The sequence below is a fragment of the Mchenga conophoros genome, linkage group LG7 (assembly GCF_057382185.1).
Source record: "Mchenga conophoros isolate Kocher_MC1m ecotype Shallow Benthic linkage group LG7, M_conophoros_male_GT1.1, whole genome shotgun sequence".
In the NCBI taxonomy this organism is placed as follows: domain Eukaryota; kingdom Metazoa; phylum Chordata; class Actinopteri; order Cichliformes; family Cichlidae; genus Mchenga; species Mchenga conophoros.
The window spans coordinates 46,313,788-46,330,460 of NC_140532.1; the positions used below are offsets into that span (position 1 = coordinate 46,313,788).

Sequence of the window (16,673 nt, forward strand, 5' to 3'; positions counted from 1 at the left end):
AGAGCCCCTTTATCTGGAACCACTGGCCCATCTGTCAGTGGCCCCGAGGACTTTGAGATGGTGCAACACAACACTGAGTCACACAGACGTATCATTCCTGCTGAGAAATGTGACTTTATAAAATGAAGCCTCGTATCAAAACACAAGCGTTCATCAACTAAAACCATACAGCAAATTGTCTGTTTAAAGGAATGAGGAGTTATAATTTATCTAAAACGAGTTGAAAGTTTAGCAAAAACTGAATATTAGTAAAAAAAAACTAAACTGAAACAAGCCAGTATGGGTTACTAAAGCTGGCTGCGTGCCTGGTCTGAGTACAGTATAATCTCTGTTTATCTCCCCCTCTCTCACAGGACAAAATGTACACTCACCGTATTGATTTTTTCTCCTTTTTTTTAAACTGGCTGTTTCGCTTGCCAAACCAGTCTAAGGAACTGAATGGCTGACTGTGTGAGGCATGTTTTTAGTGTCTCTCTTTCTGACCTGCTTAACTAGCATGACATGCTGGTGCTTTCCTCTTAAAAGCCGAGTGAAATCACCTCTCTCGTCTGGCTGAAAACACCATTAGCTCTCTGACTTTAGGGTACAACTGGTGTGTGTGTGACTGACGTGGAGATGGAGAGACATATGGAGGAGGTTTTCACTTTGGTCAGTGCTGAGCCTGCCCAGAGGGCATTAGGGGTCACCCTCCTGAACAAACCCACTGTTACCACAGCTAAGAGGCCGGGGCGGAGGGGGGGTGTTGAGGTCTGCCCTGCAGGAACTGAGTCTGACACTTCTCTGATGTCTTTGTGAGGCAGGGTCAGTTAAGTATGCTGATGTGGAGATCATCAGAGAGCTTTGTCAAAGTGACCTAATAACAGGCCGACTGGTGAACATGTGGATGCACCAGAGCAGCACCACACGCAGCTGTCACTTCTGTCTTACAACCACACACACATATGCACTTTTTTGTATTTCATCCTCTGCTTACCTGACTAGCTCCTCGTTGTACAGGGACTTGGGTGACTCTCGTCCCAGGATGTAGACCTGACCCTTCAAGACAGACAGCTGCACTTTGCCCTCCACGTTCTCCTGGGACTTGGCGATGCAGTGTCGCACAAAATCACACTCTGGACTGTACCAGAAACCTGTAATGCAAGGGTTGGTTTAGGAGTTGTTTTTATTATAGTCCAGGCAGATGGAGAGATAAGACAAAACCAGGGCTGAAAAACAAGAAACAAAAAAAAAACCTGCAGTTCCTCGAATGACCACTTGAGGCATCCACACAAAAATGAGTCAATCCCCATCAAAGATCCCATATTTAGAGAATAATTAAACATGTGTACAGCCTATTTATAAGTAGTTCATAGATAATATTTTAATAACTTGCCAGTATTAATGGTAACAAGGCTTAAAATGATGCATTATAGATGCCCATCCACATATAAAGCAGTGATATATTGCTGTCACTTTACAGCTGCCAGCTGGTCATGATTGGTTATTCAAGGTCACCCTGTAGCTTAGTTAGCACGTCAGCAGTACGTTTCACTTCTATCAGTCATCACTTTAAACAGTCCCTTCAAAAATGGGAAAAGGTTTAATCAGGACCCGCCTGCTTCACATCACTAACGGTTCCCTCTCCTTCTAGTGTCTTTCTATGTGGATGCTTTGAATGACAGGTGGATGCAGACCATCTGCTAAGCTTCACCTCTGCTAACTGGAGTCAGTGGACCCTTAGATTATCTTTGAAGTGTTTTAATGGAAGGATTTTCAACTTTGTGAACTTTATTTGTAAGCTAATTGGAACCAACTACAAGATATCAGGGTTTATGTGAGGCACTCGCATAGTGAACGGATGCACCTTGCAAACTAAGCTTAGTTAGCGTTAGCTGGTTATTTAGCTTTTCATCCATAATAAATGAAGTTCAAGGCTTCATATTAGTTCCAAAATAACCACTGAATATCATCATGGTTGCCATGTCCACCTGTTTTGTGGACACTATAGAAAAAGAAACTATTGTACTCTTAAGATCTTACCTGTTGCTTACACGACTGTGGAAAAGTGCTTGTGTTGCTGACTTTTGTATTGCTCACACAGCCCAAGATCTACATAAGTGCTATAATAAAACCTGGAAGCTTTTGACTTTTTGTGTTTCTTATTTACTTTAATGCAGTGTTAAAAATCCATCTTCACAGCTCACCTGCAAATGGTTTTTCAAAGACACTTGGGAGGCACGTTGGTCTAAACAAGTTGTTTTTCTGGGGACTTTAGTCGTCACTGTTGCTTCTTTGTTTTCATGTAAAGCCAAACACCTGGAATCAGGACACCTTGTAATGGATACGTTTGGGCACATGAATAACAATTTAACATCTAAACTGCTTAAAATCTTTCCACTGTATTTTCCTTATTTATTGAATACAAGTACGGATGGCCACACAGATCTGACTGTTCGCTCTTTTATGAGATACAATTCTTTCTCTGCTCTGGTCTCGTTTCTGTCTCAGGTAAAGATCCTTTCCCCCTTTCTTTTCTCCAATTTTGATGAGCTGGATCATCAGTCACTAAGACAGATGGGCGAGGGACACGTCTATATATGTTCAGAGGTCAGTCACACCCCACTCAGCAGGGGTCCTTCTCTCACCAGAGGCTGACCTCCACCTCATCATCTGGCCATGTTCAAAGACAATCATTCCTTTCTTTTTTGATCTTCGTGTTAGCTGCTTCTAGATGCCAGCATGGCTCTGTTAAGTGGTTGTTTGAGAAGATTACACGAATTATTATTTTAAATCGTCAATCAAAGAAATCCGTCATTTTGGTCTTTTGCTTTCAAAAGTGATGTGAAAGTGATGCTTTAAGATTTGGGCTTTCTTTAAACCTCTGCAAGCGGATTTAGATTCATTTTAATCAACTAAGCATTTATTTGACCGCTAATCAGTCGTTTAGTGTCAAATGTGTCTTCTCCTATAAAACACTGTTTAGGTAAATATTGCAAAAAAACAGATGCTGAACAGGTGGATTGTTAACATAAGCCCCACTACCAGCCGTCTGCTATCTGCAGAGTTATTAATGATTTAAACCCACAATGGGTTTAATCTCTGCCCTCCTCCTCAAAGTATCACCTTTGTGTGTGTGTGTGTGTGTGTGTGTGTGTGTGTGTGTGTGTGTGTGTGTTTCCTGCCTCTGGAGGGTATAACTGAAGCAACCTAGTAGTCAGTCTGTAATGGCACTGATCCTATTATGTGGATGAAGGTGAAGAGTGAGCAGAAGGGAGGATTAGGACACCTGAGCCGAGAAAAGCTCGACACACACGTGTAAACACACTGAACACACAGCAGTGTACGGATGCACTGAGCGTGTTTGCTTCTTTCTTGCAGGAACTGCACAGGAGAAAAACAGAATAAGAGGAAACAACATAATTAAGATGAGATATTTTGGGCACTCACCATTGTACACAAGTTCAGAGAACTTGATACCAAGCCCCTGTTTGATCCTCCGCACCTCTTTGTCCATGGTAAAGGTCTCAATGTCTAAGTGGGCCTTCAACAGAACTGTACCTCCTGGGGTTTCATATATCCCTAAACAAACCAAAGCAAAAATCAACAAAACAAAGTCAAACTTGCACAAAAGACTTCAGCTGGGTTTTAGATGAGAGTGCTGGCACCTTTACAAGCCTGACTGCTCATGAATATCATATTTTTAGAGGCACTGGGATAGTGCACATAATTACTTCCAAGGCATAATCTTCACAGGCCATTCATAGCAACATAAACTACAAGGTCTGTTCATTTGAACTAACTGCAGCCAAACAACTACATCAGCCGTCTGACAGACAGGCCTTCACAGTGCTCACAAAACATGGATCAGCCTGTGACAGGTTAGGAGGCCCCTGTCAGCCCGGAGTCTGGACCACGGCTCTGACTACCCTGCAATTTACCCCCTCTGGACAGGGAGGGAGAAAAGATGAGGTAGATGACAGGAGAAATGAAGCTGTCACTTAAATGTCAGGTAAAATCCGAATCTGTACAAGCCTAAAGACCGCTGATCTGAGAAGCATTTATTTTGTGCTCGCAGGTAAAAAAAACAAAGCATTAGTGACGCCGCTAATTGTCTAAAGCCTCAAAAAGGCTGCCGCAAGAGCGGCTTGTGTCTTTTTGGAGATCCTGGGCCACGGAGGGCACGTAAAGACATTTCCATTCTAGGCTCGATCAGATAAATGAGTTAAAACTGCCCCCGAACAAAACTCGGCTTAAGTGCTCCAAAAACAGAACTAGCTTCACGGAGAGTAGGAAACAATGAAACGCTATCTGGTTAAGCCCCAACAGTGGCAGTTTAGTTAGGCTTAAAGAAAGAAAATCCAGTGGCTTTGAGGTTTATACAGTCAGTGCAGGTATGCTAACCATGGCTGCAGGCCTGCAGGGGTTCAGGACAGGAATTTATTCTTTTTAAGCTGATCCTCTTTGACCCTTCAGGCAAACTGTTAGCTGAGCATAAACAGGTAGCGCAAGCAAGCGAATAAAGATAAATATCTTCTAGATCAGGGGTGACCTCCTCAACATGTCCTGAAGTTCACCAGAGGCTTGGTAACAAACTAATCATTTGATTCAGGTGTGTTGACCCAGGGTGATATCTAAAACCTGCAGGACACCGGCCCTCGAGGCCTGGAGTTGTCCACCCCTGTTCTAGATCAAGATGAGCTGGTTAATTATTGGTGGGACTCTTTAGATGAAGACATTAAAAAAAAAGACTTTTATAAGTATTTTTAGAGCCAGCATCTTGATGTCTGACAGCAGTTTTTGACGAGGCAGCCCGCTCATCAAAAGATGAGGCCATTTCCGACTGCTTTTTGCTGAGGCCATCATGGGTGCACTGGTCAGAGGTCTGACAGTGTTTTGACAGGAGGGAAATGTTAGTCTGGCACACAGGCTGCTGAATGCTTTGTAGCACAGTGACAAGATTCTTGACAAACCATTTCAATCCTTGCCGCCTCCCTGACCCCACACAAATAAATATGACCCAACACAAATGACATGTCCCCGTTCAATTCCTCCCATCTTCTATTGTGCTAACACGAGTGCCGTTTCCGAGGACAGCAACGTGAACACTTGATGGTAGTTATTCAACCACTCGGGCACCTCTTGCTCCACCTCTTCCTATTGCTTCAGTGTAGGAAACAGCTTTGATCTTTTGTTCAGTCGAGGGGAGAGAAAAGTGGGCTTCCCATTTTCCAATTTCTACCTGCCAAGTGGTGCCACAGCCACAGTTTGTTGGCCAGTCAATTTGCCAATCATAGCACATAGTGTCGGGGAGGAAGAGGACAGTTTGTGTAAGCGTGTCTCGCAAGGCCAGGGCTGCTCGCTGGCCCTGTATATTTGCTGTGGTAATACATGTAGAGACCTAACAAAGAAGCTTTTCAAGTTGCCTGCTGATGCCGAAGATAAAGAGACAAAAAAACCATCCTAGAGCGATGTGTGCGCAGATACGTGATCGACTGTGCATTTGTGTGTATCCACTGGAGCGTGTGCACCTTTCCTCTTCACGGTGTGTGTTTTCTGTATGTGTGCATGCATAAGTGAATGGAAGCAACTTTGGAGTCTATGATTCCAGGTGAACCACAGGAAAAACATTTCTCTTAAGAAGCGTGCTCGCCACCCGGCCCACTTTTATGGAAGTAGAACAGCAGAGGTGACACTTGAAGCATTCATGTAAAATAACTGCAAATTGGATGAAAGCTCTGGATGTTGAAAGGAAGGCTTTCAGTGCATGTAAAATTAAAATACTATGAGGCAGTTCAGAGTAAGTGCAAATATATGCACCTTACTGCATTTACAGTGGATATTATTGCTCAAGTAAGTCAGGAATGGTGAATCTGGCACAAAAAAAGAGACAAAGAAGAACAAAACATTTTTAAGTCTTACCTCGGGACTTCATGCCGATGAAACGGTTCTCAACAATGTCTATCCGGCCCACTCCGTGTTTTCCCCTAAGAGATAAAGACAAGACTGTTGGATAAACTCCTAAATTATTTAGATCATCAAAAAGGAAGAAGTGCTCCGCCAATTCCCTAATTTGTTGACCTTGAAATTCCCTTCTATTCAATCTGTGTGACATTTTGGGCCACACTGCAGAAAACAGGTGGAAATTGTTGATTGAAAATGTGTGTTACACTTTTTTGCCTATAAAAGTCCACGAATAACACGCTCAGCCAGCTGCTATGCATTCCTTAACAATGGCCACGGGCGGCCAGCATGTTTCTCCAGCTCAAATATATTTGTGCAAACTATATATTTTAACATGTTTGAATAATATCAACACTTAGCAATAAATCAGAAATAAAAATATTTTGAAATATTTTGAAATATTTTACATTTTTACCTGCCCGAGTCACCTCATACATTTTAGCTGGAGTTCATCTGTAGTGAATACAGCCTGTCGTTTGTTCACCTCAGCTTGTATTGTACCAGGTGTCCACGCCTGTTTACTCTGAATGAGGCTGTAAAACAGTGAATCCCACTTCTCTCTGATGACAGCAATGCCGAGGTGAGTTTTTGAAGTTATGCTGAACTTTTCTATCAGTGAGCGCTGCCATTAGCTGCTGTTAGAGAAACTTTCTTTTAAGTGGCTCACACACTTAGTGAACAAACTCTGATATGATGTGAGAATGCAACCAAGCTATTTGTCAGAAGGAAAGGGCGATTTTTAAAATACTTGAGCCTAACATTACCTGGAAGTCTCCAGTCCGAGGGTTGCATGTCGGATCTGCAATAACTAACTATGGCGGTACCAGTAATAAATAAGCATGTTTACCCACATTTTCTTTTGTTAGACCCCTGACTTGAGTTCAGGAGTCTTGGCTGAGGCTGAAGGTGACGAGAAAGAGAATGAGGGAGGAGAGAGAGCAATGATGACTGAGGCAGATGAAAGAGAGGAGGCGGAGAAAGAGATAATAAGAAACAGATAATGAAATGTAGAAATATTAAATGGTCATACATAGTTTAAAAGACCTACTCATGATCTTTAAATTAACACTTGACACTTAGGTGTTTTTAATTGTTATCAGACATTCCAGTGGAATCCTATTAGAGGACAGAGGGCTAATAGAGCTCCAGAAACCAGGGTTGTGTCTGGCACAATGTTCGCCTGCTGTGACTTTATCAGAATTATACTACAAATGTGGAGGCATAAAACATTTAAATAACACATAAATGTTTATTTTACCTGAAGTTAAACTCTTTTATTTAGAGATCGATAAATTACTACAAGTGATTCTTGAAGACCCTTTGGCTCGCAGCTACTTAATACTGAATGAACAGCTTCTACAGCAACTACAGGAAAATGACACCTGAATGTGGCCCATACAGCTATTGTTTTGGGGTGCTTGTGTCAAAGAGCAGTAAGAATTCAAATAAACCCAAAATATCTTGGGTAGATACACACCAATCATGCAATCATAGGAATGCATCATCAACATCATTGCACAAGTTTAATAAAAGCACACACCTGTAGCATCTGGCTACAGATTAGGGGCACTGTTCGCACAATGATGCATTTGCTTGGTAGAGCATGTCCTCCACTGATCAGAGACGTGGTTTGCTGAACCCCAGAGTTGCCCCTGATGTATTAATCAGTGTGTGTGTGTGTGTGTGTGTGTGTGTCATCTTAAAAATCTTTTGTAATAAGAAAACAATCTGAGTGCTTAAACTCAATAGAAATGTGCTGCATTAGTCTGAAGGTCTGAAGTTAAGAATTAAAGAAAAAAAGTGTGTGTAAAATAAAAATCACAGGAAACACCTTGAAACCCAAAAGCAGCAGAGGAAAACAGTTTGTTCTGTGGTGTCGCCTGGTTCACCTTCAGTATTTCTCATTTACGCTGACAGTTGGAAAGCAGAGAGAGGAAACAAGGCTGGAAGAGAAACGCAGGAGGGAAAACTGGTGGAAGTTGATCCCAGGGCCAGCAGCGACAGACATCATTCTAGAGGTGGTAAACTTAACCACTGCTCCACCTCTGGGGACACGATCCTGATAGAGAGGCTTACTTACAGGCGTACACAGAAGGTGCGTGTTGTTTTGAAGCCACAGAAAAATGCTTACCCGATCTCATTGAGGTAAGAGAAGACATCCAGTGCTGTGTTTTTGGAAATACCATCGTTCATATTGGTCACCTTGACAGGAACACCTGCAGGAATAAAATACTGATTTAGAAAAAAAGATTTTTTTTAACACCAACATAGAAACAGAATCATAAATAGTAACTAAAATAGCTTTGATGCAGGCCGTTATCCATCCTCTACATCATGCTTTCTTACATCTGAGATTCAAACAGAACAAAATTGTATCTATAGGCTGATATCCAAGTTCTCTGTTTTTCTGATACAACAAAGAACAACTACAGCAAAGCAGGCAGCTGATAAATTAATGTAACGCTCAAAAACACAAGAAACACATCAAAGAATCAAAGAGTTATAAAGTTTACTTTCACAGTCTAGTTTAAAAAAAATGTTTTGGACAAATGGCTTAAAAAACAAATTATTAATTTTCACTGAACAGATATAAAAACAAAAAAAACAAAGGAGAGTTTATCAAATCTGCTGACAAGCGCTTATTATCTCAGCCAGTCAAATAAATAGTCTCCAGCTAAAAGTGAAAGCCATTACAAAAGGAGATGGAGAGAAGGGCTAATAAATTCAAAGGCCCGTCTCATATGAAAGCTGTGAAATTGTGGGCTGGCTTTACCTAATTCAATTACACACACAGCTTTGTTACCCATACTCTCTTCAGCTCAGAGGTTTTTTTCCTTCTCACTTCTTGTGTGTGTTTTGCGCATGTGCTGGAAGCTAAAGCACCTGCACTCATCTTCCTATTGCTCTTTAGACGCCCACGATCTCTCCGCACACTTAACCCAAGTGCGCATCAATCACTGTCATAGACCTGCTTATTCGTGGCCTTTGATAAAGCAACGCAGGCCAAAGGTGGAGGTGGAAGGAGGGGGGGGTATATATCCTTTTTAAGACTACGCAAGGAGGAAGCAGGACGAAATCCGCTGCGCTGTCCATCCCGTGGCCTACACACACTTGAGCGTGCTTGCAGTTGTCAGTCAAACAGCTTTGAAGAGAAGAGCAGCACTTCTCTGCTTTTCAGCTAGCGTTTGCTAAGCTCTAATGGGACTGACATGTGAGGGACTTGGCTAATTTTTTTAGACAAGGGCTTTGTTGACAGCCCATTCTCATATCGCGGGAATCATGGTGGCTCCCATGGAAGACGAAGAAGAAGAAGAAGAAGGGGAAGAAGGGGAAGAAGAAAAAAAAGAGTAAAAGCAGGAGAGGGCAGTGTGTTTTTTAAAAACCTCTCCTAGATATTTAATAATTAGATTAAAAGTTTAAATAAATTAGCTGAGCGTCTGAATGTGGGAGTGCAGGGGTCGGCTCTTTTCGTCCTTGCGCTGTTCTGGGTTCTATCATTTACCGAGGGGGTATTTTTCCACTCATGATCCCCTTTCTTCAGTTTCTTTTCTTTTTTTGTGGCCTAACAGTGCAGACAATGGGAGCGCAGACACAGTTGTAGGAAAAATTACTGCTTTACATTTTTCCTCTGTGTCTCTTTTTCCTCCTTACCTCTTTGGCAAGAAAGGAGGGAGGGATGATTTTTTTTTTCACTTAAAAAAAGGGGAGAGGATTGGGGGAACGGAGCGTTTGACGGGGGTAGAAAGGTTCCTGTCGTTAAATATTCTTTTTTAATCAGTGAGAAAACGTTGGTGAGAAAGGCAGGGATGAAAAGGTGGGAGGGGGAATGAAATGAAACATTCTTGTGCTGATCTTGTGCTCAGAGGGAGGAGTAGGCTTGGGCCTTTGTGTGGACAACTAAAACAGCTTTTGTCATAGAGCGCTCAATAAAAGGCACAGAGAATATGTGTGAAAATGGAGCACAGGCATGCAAAGGGCCCGCGAAACCAGACCGGGCTTTTACTAGAGCATCGCTGTTTTACAAAAGCATCTCCAGATAACCGACGCCGAGCAACTTGTTTCGGAGTTAAACATTTCTTTGGGGGAAACTGGTAAAGAGAGATCGGGGTATCCATTTTCGTTGCGGATCCACTGAAAGGCATTTTCATTTGCTCTTTAAAATTTCCTGCTAAACTTTTGAACTTCCCTTAAATTACCCTTATAGCTTATAGCTCGTAAAGCTGCCCACTAAGTCTGTTCAATCAGAGGCGCTAGTGTCTCCTCAGCCTATTGATGTTGCCGTAGTTCAACCTCCACCGAGGAACCACGATGAAGGGACATCTGTGCCATTTGCCCCAGGCTTGGATGCGTCTTGCAGTTTTCTTTTTGCACAAACATGTGACACTTTCTACTACTCACCCTGAGCCTCGTAGCAATATATCTAATGAGCGTTCCCCTGGCCCCTCAGGGCTCAATGTATTAGCTGGAGTTAATGCTTCCGGCCTGTGTGTGTGCCCCCGGGTCAAACATGGCAGATTGGGACCAAGTAATGCTGTGAGGGGTTAGGGATAAGACTGGGTGGTCAGAAATGGTGATAAAGTGCAGCTGAGTCAGCCTCAGATCTGTAGCCCTACAGCTGTAACCATCAGTGTTAAGTAACAAGATGAGGTACGGCCTGCAGTGGACAGTGAGCGATAGTGGACGCGACCTCTTAACGATGATTAACAGAAGCTCCGAAATGTTTACATTTAACACATTTTTTGAATGTTTATGCATGACGTGCAACAGAATGTCTCCAGGTTTGATGGAGCAACACAAAGTAAGGCAGAGGCCAAAGAAATGACACTAAAAACACTGCGTGATTATCCTCCATATAATTCACCTCCTTCTTAGAGGTCACCACAGTGGCTCATCCGTCACACCAACCCTGTGCAGGTCCTCCATCACCACATCCATTCTTCAATTATTCATCAAATACATGGCAACAGGTCAATTGAATTGTCTGTTTTCAATTCGCATGATAAAGGTTTCACCTCCGAAGTATCACAAAAATCGAGCCTTCACTGTCCTTCAGTCATCTTGAACTTTTAGTTCACTCTTTAATCTTCTCCTCCCTCGATTACTCTTACTCGCTCTTGATGTGCATCTCTCAGTCCTCCTTAGCCAGTCTCCGTTTAGTGCTGAACGCATATTCTCACACATTACAGACCTTCTTTCTTCCCTTCACTGGTTCCCAGTGAAATTTATTAACATATGAAGCTCTACATGGACAGGCCCCTGTTTCTTTTATTAGAGCTACTGAGACATCATCGCTTCAGCAGACTTCTCAAATGGCTGAATCAAGGTCTCCTAACTGTTCCACCCTCTTACTTTAGAGTCAGAGGCGAGACTGCTTTTGAGACTGCGGTGCTCAAACTTTGGAAAAGCCTCCTTCAGCCTGTCAGGCCGGCCAAATCTGTGATTTGCTTTAAACGGCTGCTGAAAACTAATTTTTACAGGTTATCTTTCCCTTAATCTTTTTCTCTTTACTCTGGACCATCGTTTACATCTGTTTGTGTGTATGTTGGAATGAATATGTGACTCCATGTTTAATTATTTGTCTGTATCTTGGAACATGTATACGTATCTTTAATGTGTAGCTTTCATTCAAACTGTGAAAGACTTTTTACTCTGTGTTTTGGAAAGTTCTATACAAACTCCTCCATCATATACATGAACAGTACTGTGTAAAGGGCTTGCACCTTCCCTGATTTCTTTATATTTTGCAACAAAACTGTGGGAAAAGGTGCAGCAATTTATTAAAAGATGTGCAAACAGAAACAGTATAAAAAGTACATGCTTCTTCTTCTTCTACACTTCTTATTAGGCAAGCTTTCTTGTAATGTATTCAAATAGTCTTCAGGAATAGTTCTCTGGGCTTCTTTAAGGACATTTAAAGCTCTTCTGTGTGTTGATCCTACGCCATCTCTGTCAAACTGTTATTTTGGGCATTTTTCAAAGATTCAGCAAAAGAAATTACAGCAAATTATGTGTTTTGCCACCGCGTGGTAGTAACAAAGCACCCAAATATACCATTTAAAACAGTTTCTTTGCTAAGCTGTCTGTTATTGTAGACAATACAGGTGTCTTTTTTAAGCTTGAATGACTCACTGATCATTGGCTTAACAAAAAGCGGTGTTCTGAAAATGGGCAGATACAAGGGCGGAGCTGAAAATGAGTGAAAAAGCAGTCAAAGAAAAACTTTGAAAGAGCTTTAAAAAAAAAAAAAAACCTGGAGACCTATTACTGAAAACTTTCAAAAATGAAACAGAATAAAAGCAAAAAGAAACAATGGGTGGCTTAAAACTTTTGCACAGTACTGCAAAAACAGGTAAAAGACAGATGCAGACTGATGGAGGGATCAACAGGTGACACATGTGGCGAGCCCACAAACCTTTTTTGAACTCTATCTCCAGCACATCTTGGACATTTGGAGAGTCTTCTGGGTTCTTGGTCATCAGGTACAGGTCAGCCGGTGCACGACTCTGAAAAACACACAAAGGCACACACTCACTCTCTCCATTTCACACACTTCACTCCCTGAGAGGAATAACTCAGACCTCTTGAGACCTCATCAAAAAGAAAAAAGAAGAAAAAAACAGTATTAAGAGACTGTTGTGTGAGGACACGGCGGGCAGAAGAACAGAGGGAATGATGCGTGAAAAAGAAGAGACCTGAAAACGACATCAGGACTTTAGTGAAGACAAAAAAAAGGGGGGAAAAAATCAATGTTCCATTTTTCTCCTCTATTTGGTTTCATTTTCCCCATGTGGCCCTGCACCACAGGGGAAGGCGAGGAAAAGCAGAACACAGCGAGAAAGAGTGGGAAAGGGCACGAGAATGAAATTACTCACATCCTAAAGAACAGTGTATACCTGACAAGTGAAAAACACAATAAAACCCCACTGATGCTACGACAGCACCGATCTGAGCAGCAGCTCTGCCCGTCTGAGAGAATCTGCCGACTCTATCGTGTTTCTGCCATTCTCTCACTCTTCTCTAATCTTCCAGTTTTCCACTTGTGATTTTCTGAGTGACGTTTCCCCTTCTGCTTTATTTTCAAATGAAGAATCTTCCCCTAAATGGGCATCGCACAATAAGACCTTCAAGTCTACACCCTAAAATCCACTAAAGTTGTCCTCGTTGACAGACATTTGTCGTTTTTCTTTTTTCCAGCTGGCGGGAGCCGGGAGCGATTTCAGTAAAGTCACGGCTGGGAACTAAAAGAGCGTGGTGGTCTGACGTGCCTGCCCAGCGATGCACCCCTCCAACAATTACACGGCATTAGGACAAGATGATGGCCAATGTCTCCTGAGCTGAGGCAAATTGCAGGGGGACTATGCAAAATAACCACTGGGTGCATTTAAATGGAAAGCTTTACCAGACTCTAAATCATCATTCAATAACTAATCGGCATCCGCTCGCCGCCTGTCAGTGAGGAGAAAACGAGCAGCGCAATCACTTTCCTTCCTTTTAACTAAACACCGAAATTGACTGGGAAGGCGGCTGTCTCCCTCTCCTTCATTTTCTGCCTCAGTGCCCTGAAAGATGCCAAATGAGAGCGAATGGGAGAGGGACAAAATGACTGCCCTAAAAAGCCTTTTGATGCTTACTCTTGGAGAGGGAAGAGGGAAAGAGGGAATTAATCTTTTTCTAACCTGCAAATGCAACACAGCACATGAGAGGCACCAGCTGGAAGAATACTTGCAGGTGGCGGGATGCTACACTACAGGAAACCTGTTGTTTATAGTTTTTTCCATTTATGGTCTTTTAATTATCATTTAATTAACAAGAAGTTGTTCATTTAGGCTCCCTGCTTTTGTTGTTGAAGAACGTCCGAGTTTAAAATAACCACTAAAGTATTTTCACACGATCAGCTAAAAAAAAAAAAATCATTAATTTAAAAAGTATAGTAGCAGTAATGTGATGCCAAAGCTGAGAGCTTGAACTTACATACTACTGAATACAAAAAAGAAGGGGGGAAAAAAGGAAACGTAAAGGGACAGGGTTGTTTCCAGTGAGCGAGAGATCAATGCATTTCAATTCAAACCCCCTGCAGGTGGACCTGTCCCAAAGCCATGGCCCTGAAAGAGAGGAAAAGGTAGAGATGGCGAAGGCGGGGGGGCGACGGGGTATTGGTGGGAAATGGGGCGTGAAGCGCACCATCATGTAGCACAGAGCAGTTCCTTTGGCAGTCTTTGCTTCTGCGATATTGTTGTGCTAAACGTGGCCCGGGCAGCAAAAGGAGAAGGCTGACGCATGAACTTAAAGCAAGTAAATTTCTATCTTTCCACTTATTAGTCGCCTCATTGGTTTTCAATCAAAGCCAAAAAGGGGCCAAAAGAAGCAGAAATGGCAGGAGGAGAAAGCAGGATTTGGGAAGAGAGCGGGAGAGGATGGTTTAAAAAAAAAAAAAAAAAAAAGGAAAACATGTTTGGCGCAACAGATTGGAAATGATCCTAAAATCACCACGTTTCAAGTCTGTCCTTCTCCTTAAAATGCAAACATGGCAAATTGAGACAAGAATAAAACAATATGCTCGTGTTGTGCTGTAGAGATATTTATATTCATAGCGCCCTTGGATAGTGTCACATCCTGGGCTGAATTTAATGAGGACAGCAGGCGCTTGTCTATGAAGGCAAAGCTGCGATGATGACGATGCTTAGATGGGCGCAGAGAGCACTCGCCGAGTAGCACAGGTCAGGCTAATGAGACCTGAGAGCAGCGAAGGCGCATGACAAATACTGACCTCTTTGCTTCAGAGCGCACACTGACATGTATACATACACCTACGAGCCCACTTCCTACCCCTACAGGCAGTCCTCCGACCATCCATCTTTCCAGCGATCAAATGTGAACGGCAGCAAACAAGTTTTCATTTCCTCTAGGTGGGCAGGGGCACGGCGTTTCGCTCCTTTACTCCTGGTCAACGGGAGCAGTGGGCCATCAGCTCCCGGATCAAAGAAAAAAGGAAAAAAGAAGCAGGCCCGGGGAAACTCGCTGACAGAGGCTATAATTAAGACCGAGGTGATGTTTTAATGACTCAGGACGAGTGTCAAGCTGCCTCAGGGCAGACTCTGACTGCTCATGTGCGGAGGAACGAAGAGAGCGGGGACAGTGAGGAAGCTTGAGGATGTGGAGACATCCAAACACAAGTGCCGGATTGTTTACCACACATGATGGATGACAGAACATAAGAGGTGCTAAGCAACAATTAAAACCTCAGCTGTTTTGCCAACAGGTGGTGGTCTATGAAGTCAAAAAAAACATATAACAGCACATAATATTTGTTTATCGCCTTCCTAGTTAGCATTTTGTTTCCAGAAATGTAATTAGGCAAATCCTAGGCATTAAAACCCTGCACATTCATATTCATTACAGTCTCTAATATCTCTTCTTAATTAGTAAAGAATAAGCAGGAGACAAAACAGACTACACCTTCATGTTCCCAGCAACACCAGAATCTAATAACTTTATAACAACCACTACATCAGTGCACTTATCAGATGCATGCCAACAGTCTGCAACAGCTAGCTAAAGCTGGCATGAATGCATGTCTTCACATAGGTTAACGTTGCCATATGGAGATGAGTAAACAAAAGCCTGCAGCCTATTGTGGTGTAGGTGACCTGGTTTGAGGTTATCAGGAAGGATACAGTGTTAATCACAGAGTAACCTGAACTGCTGACGCTTATCTACAGACGAACATATGAGCGACCATTTGGATATTTTCTAATCTGACGGTGTTCAGCAGAGAGGGACCATTGTATCACAGATACAGAGGGGGGGACTATTGTATCGTCTGAATAGTCGCGGCCCGACCTCAGCCTTCAGGGCTGTAACTGGAGCAGAGAGACAGGCTGGTACAGAGAGCAAGGTGACCTCTATCAGATGACCTTCAGGTAGATCAGAATGTGACCTGCTGGTTTAAGAATTTGGAGGGGGAAGTGGCTTTTTTGTTTTTACCCCCCAAGTTTAAATTGCACTGGTGTTTTGTTTTTTTTTTAATTAAAATGTTAACAAAAAGACTTGAAAACTTTTTGCTTTTTTGTAAAGAAATTTCTACCTAGTCCCACATTTCAGGCTCTGGAGTAATATATTCAAATCCTTTTACCACTTCAGACCTCGGTGCCATAAATATTTCATTGTATTTAAGGCCATGAATCGATTCAATATCAGAGAAAAGGTTCAGCACAAACCCCTCCCGAATGAACATGAACACACACACACACACACACACACACACACAATACCATCATCATACATCGCTATGCTATTGAGCTAGTTCGTCTCATTCTTTTCAAAACATTTCTCCACAGGACGGCCACTAAAGAGGCAGCGGAGGGGTGGGAAAGGGACAGAGAAAGACAGCAAGAGATGGAGGTCTGTGAGTTACAGTGGCCCTGCCCCTGCATCTCCGCTCCAGCAGCGCAGGACCCCTCGCCTCCCTGTGACACCCCGTCCATTGGGGACTCATCTGTCTGGCGCACTGTCTTTGTACTTTACTGTTACTGGTGACATTTTGGTGTCACGGTGTCATGATGAAATGGCTCCCCTCCCACGTCGCAGCCTGCGGCGGCGCAACTAGTGGAACAATGAGGTCCCGAGGAGTTGGGGTTGGAACTCAGGAGGCCCCAGCTGGGCGCAACGCCCTAACCCTTCCCCCTCCCAGGCTCCCATGAAATCGGGAATTAGTAGAAGCGTTGCTGACGACA

The 16,673-nt window shown here is 42.9% G+C and overlaps 1 protein-coding gene across 2 annotated transcripts in view; it reads right to left on the reverse strand.

The window, feature by feature from the left end:
* The window catches only part of ass1 (argininosuccinate synthase 1), a 37,045-nt gene that overhangs the window by 3,642 nt on the left and 16,730 nt on the right, over positions 1 to 16,673 (reverse strand). For both annotated transcript variants that reach the window (XM_085279697.1, XM_085279696.1), the window contains 5 exons: positions 12,353 to 12,443; positions 8,072 to 8,156; positions 5,899 to 5,963; positions 3,427 to 3,558; positions 974 to 1,130 (listed from right to left, as the gene is read on the reverse strand). In XM_085279697.1, coding sequence (XP_085135823.1) covers positions 974 to 1,130; positions 3,427 to 3,558; positions 5,899 to 5,963; positions 8,072 to 8,156; positions 12,353 to 12,443 — 530 coding nt within the window. The remainder of the gene's footprint in view (positions 1 to 973; positions 1,131 to 3,426; positions 3,559 to 5,898; positions 5,964 to 8,071; positions 8,157 to 12,352; positions 12,444 to 16,673) is intronic.